This window comes from Brassica oleracea, chromosome C4, assembly GCF_000695525.1.
Source record: "Brassica oleracea var. oleracea cultivar TO1000 chromosome C4, BOL, whole genome shotgun sequence".
In the NCBI taxonomy this organism is placed as follows: Eukaryota; Viridiplantae; Streptophyta; class Magnoliopsida; order Brassicales; family Brassicaceae; genus Brassica; species Brassica oleracea.
This window is the reverse complement of record NC_027751.1, coordinates 9,069,894-9,073,693: the sequence shown is the minus strand read 5'-3', so window position 1 is coordinate 9,073,693 and position 3,800 is coordinate 9,069,894. Positions and strand designations below refer to the sequence as shown.

General features: G+C 35.9%; 1 protein-coding gene across 2 annotated transcripts; it reads right to left on the bottom strand.

Annotated features, from left to right (window-relative positions):
• Window positions 1-1,208: 1,208 nt before the first annotated feature.
• LOC106340958 (aquaporin NIP2-1) lies at window positions 1,209-3,035 on the bottom strand. Of its 2 annotated transcripts, XM_013779778.1 has the most exons (5): window positions 2,835-3,035; window positions 2,276-2,716; window positions 2,136-2,197; window positions 1,667-1,862; window positions 1,209-1,578 (listed from the first exon to the last, which is right to left on the bottom strand). In XM_013779778.1, exons 1-5 carry the CDS (start codon window positions 2,973-2,975, stop codon window positions 1,531-1,533), a joined length of 888 nt encoding a protein of 295 aa, XP_013635232.1. In that variant the 5' UTR covers window positions 2,976-3,035; the 3' UTR covers window positions 1,209-1,530. The 2 variants fall into 2 exon arrangements, with proteins under 2 accessions (XP_013635232.1, XP_013635233.1); XM_013779779.1 differs by having other exon boundaries at window positions 1,523-1,862.
• Between the last annotated feature and the right edge of the window lie 765 nt (window positions 3,036-3,800).

Genomic DNA, 3,800 nt, shown 5'->3' with positions numbered 1-3,800 from the left:
AGACTTTATAAGGTTTTATAAGGCTTTATAAGGGTTTTATAAGCTCGATTTTATTGAAGAGGAGAAGAAAAGAGAAAAAGATATTTTATTATATTGTGTACTGAGGTCACTTGTTTTTAAATACTTGTACCCAGATTCACAATTAAATCAAGAAAACTATTTTCTCCTTCTTTCTCTTACATCTTGAGATCTACTTTCTCTCTCTCTATGTTCTTCATGTTCTTCATTCTCCATAAATAAACTCTCAATAATTATCTCATTCTAACACACTGGTCACAAAGATGCACCAAAAGGAACAAGTGGTGAATAATAAAACGGCAAAAGGCGAGATCATCATCATCTGAAAGAAAGACTTCAAAGAAAATAACATCTTGGAAGAAGAAATTGGTATCTATGGTTTTGTTTTTTCAGTTCCAACGATATAGTATTACATATTATATATCTTCTGAAAAAAACAATATATATCTCTATCTGATAAGTATGAAGTCACATTGCTTGACTTGGAAATTGTGGAAGTCCTCCACTATGTTGTAGTAGTATTAGTTTGACTTGAAAGTTGTGAAAGTCTTCCGCTATTTATTGACCAAATAATTACCTATATGCTCATATTGCCATATTGGTGACGTTATTGTTACAGTAATTAAGGAAGCATCTGTGAAAAGCCCAAAACAAACTCATGAATCGGGCCAGGTCGAGTTTAAGCACTAAAACACCAACTAAACCGTTAACGCCGTTGGATATGCCAGACATCATCAGGACGGTATCAAGCTGTTTTTGGGAAACTGTGTTGTCTCCTCTTTTAAGCTTATCATATTTAGAATTTTTCTTCTTTTTTTTTTTTAATTTTGGTCAAAAGAATTTTTCTTCTATCAAGTTGCCCATAACCTCAAGTGATTCGAGCTGCCAGGAACACATCTGCTTCTAATGAATGCTGCTTTACCTAATCCGTTGATCTTACCCTCTCATCATTGCACAGGTACGCAACCAAGGATATAGTTAAGACAATTTCTAGAAAAAATTAGGTATTGTTTGACATTGTCATGCTTTCTTGGGAAATAGATTTGCTGTATTTACATATGTTCTACTGTATAATCATTTATTTGTTTTACTTGCGGCGCAAGCCATGTTCAGTCGACTAAAGAAATCAGAAATGGGATGACTAAAGACGTTTTATTAGGTTTAAACTGGAGGGTTACAAGAGTGACAGGAAAAGTGAAAGAGCAACAAGATCAAAAAGTAACAAGATCAAAGAGATAGCCTAAAACCCTAGATCTAGCCGCTCAGTCTGTTCAATCGTCCAAAAGTCCCTTTTTTGTTGCTTCTCTTTCCCTTTTTATAGGACTCATGTCCCTGATGCCCTAATTTCGTACCTCTTTGGGCCTTGATGTGAGAGGCCGAGTATACGGGCCTGGACAAGGCTCCCTTCAAGCCGGGCATTTTTGGTCGACTTACTCGACCGGCTAAAAGTAATCTAAGGTCAAGCCGATAGGTTTAGCCGCCGAGCCGACTAAATCGATCCGACTTACTGGATTAGGGCCTGTTATTCGATGAGCCTTGTGGAGGGGTGTAATCCATCTCCTACAAGCCATTGAACATATTTAAAGATACAAGAATGAGTATTGACCTTAGAGATTTATCTACATCATTACAAAGGAAGATCAGTAACTCGTTTATGAGAAGATCCTGTCTTGGAGAACTCAGAGTTTGCTTTCTGTGTAGCCGGTAACAGTTTATGAATCAAGGCCGCTGAGACAGCTCCAAGTGTTGGAGCCAGCAAGTAAATCCAAATCCCTTTGTAACATCCCCACACAAGTGCAGGTCCTAGGCTTCTTGCTGGATTCATTGATGCTCCTGATACCTCTCTGTACAACAAAAGATTGGATTATTGGTTAGCTAAAGAGGTTAATTACCATTGAATAAGAGTTAAGCTTACAGATATTGAGGACCAGATATGAGATTTAGAGAACCATAAGCATTTTTTGATTAATCTTAATATATTATTTGACAACTTGGAGGCTATACGCCTTAGATATAATATATATTTAAAATTTGAGGGCTAAATTAAGCGAATGTTTCGTCTAACTGTGTCTAGAACCGGTCCTGTGAAAATTGAGAAGGTAAAAAGCGAAAATTACCCGGCAAAGATAACATTCAGTGTGACGGTTGCGCCGATGATTAAGCCCTCTAGCTCCTCACTCTGCAAGATTCATATTATGTAAAGATTGAGAACCTGATCAAGAAATATGTGTAGTGTTTTTGGCTGTTAATCACTTACTGTTCTCTTGGAGGTAGTGACGGCACAAACAACTATCATAAGGAAGCCGGTGATGATGAACTCCATCCCGAATGCTTGAAGATCAGTCCCAGAAGGTGTTGATCCGAGGAAGACATCATGTTTCTTGCTGCACACGTCATTGTTTAGGTCAAACAGAAGACGCAGAGTCGCGGAAGCCAAGGTTGATCCGATAACTTGAACAGTTAAGTAGGCTGGGAGTTGATACAGAGGGAATCTCTTGCAAGATGCTAAGGCGATAGTGACAGCCGGATTGAAATGTGCAGAGATGTGTCCAAGAGAGTAAACAAGAACCATCACCACTAGACCCCAAACCACCGCAATGCCCACAAGAGTCACTACATTGTTGTGTTGAGCGTTCACGGCAATAGCGGCACAACCCGCAAATATCAAGTAGTAAGTTCCCACGAGTTCCGCTATAAGCTGCAGATTGAGATGAACAAGAAAACTTGAATAGGGTACGGAGAAGAAGAAGAAGAAGATAGCTTTGAAGTGTGACTCAAGCAAGTTTTCATCAGTGGGTTGTAAGAGAATAACTAACCTTTTGCAAGAAGTGGACTGATAACAATGGTGGAGATGTGGAAGGAGAAGAAGGGAATGAAGTTTTTGACAGAGGAGGAGCTTGGATGTTGAGTACAACAACATTTCCGTGGTTGCTTTTGCTCACTGAGATGTCATCCATTTTTTTTTTGCTGAATCTGAGAAATAAAAGGAAAAGAGAGTATAAAGTTTTGATTAATGTATGAAGTTTTGTGTGTTGAGAGATTATGATGAGTATTTGCCTTTTATAGTTTGTTTACCAAAACAATGGCAGAATGAGAATAAAGTGAATAAAAAGTCAAATTTTGCTTTTTAGCAACTTGCCAAAGCAAAATCATAGTTAATTATTGGATGATTGTATATTTTAAATAAATAAAAGCTGAATACTGCTGAACTGCAGGTGGTTTTGTAGAACAAAAAGACACGGGTCGAAGCAAAGCCAAATTGGAAATGATAGTTTATGTTAATAGCAAAGTCAAATCAAGTTCTGGTTTCCTGGTTACTTTGTTAGTTTAGGAAACTACATGATTGTCATCAGCTTCGATAATCTTACACATATATCACTAATCAATATTTATGTATCCCTTATATATTATTCGATAAGCATTACGACTTCTTTTTGTAGCCACATGTCATCACTATGATGAGTTTTAGAATCATTAGAGAAATATGTTGGTACATCTAATTATATAATAAACTTTTTATTAAACTGACAATAAATTCATCATTAATGTACTTTATTATTTCCTTAAATAAAATTTACGGAATTGCCTAATGTGGCTAAAGTATATATGGCAATTAATGATTTTGAATAATAAAAATTTAATAAAAAAATAGTGTATCTTCTATCATATTTGTTTAATTTTAAACTATTAAATAAATTAAACAACCACAATAACCATATAATAAAAATTTAGATTTTTATGTATATGTTATATTTTGAATTTTTACAAACGACTATAAATTA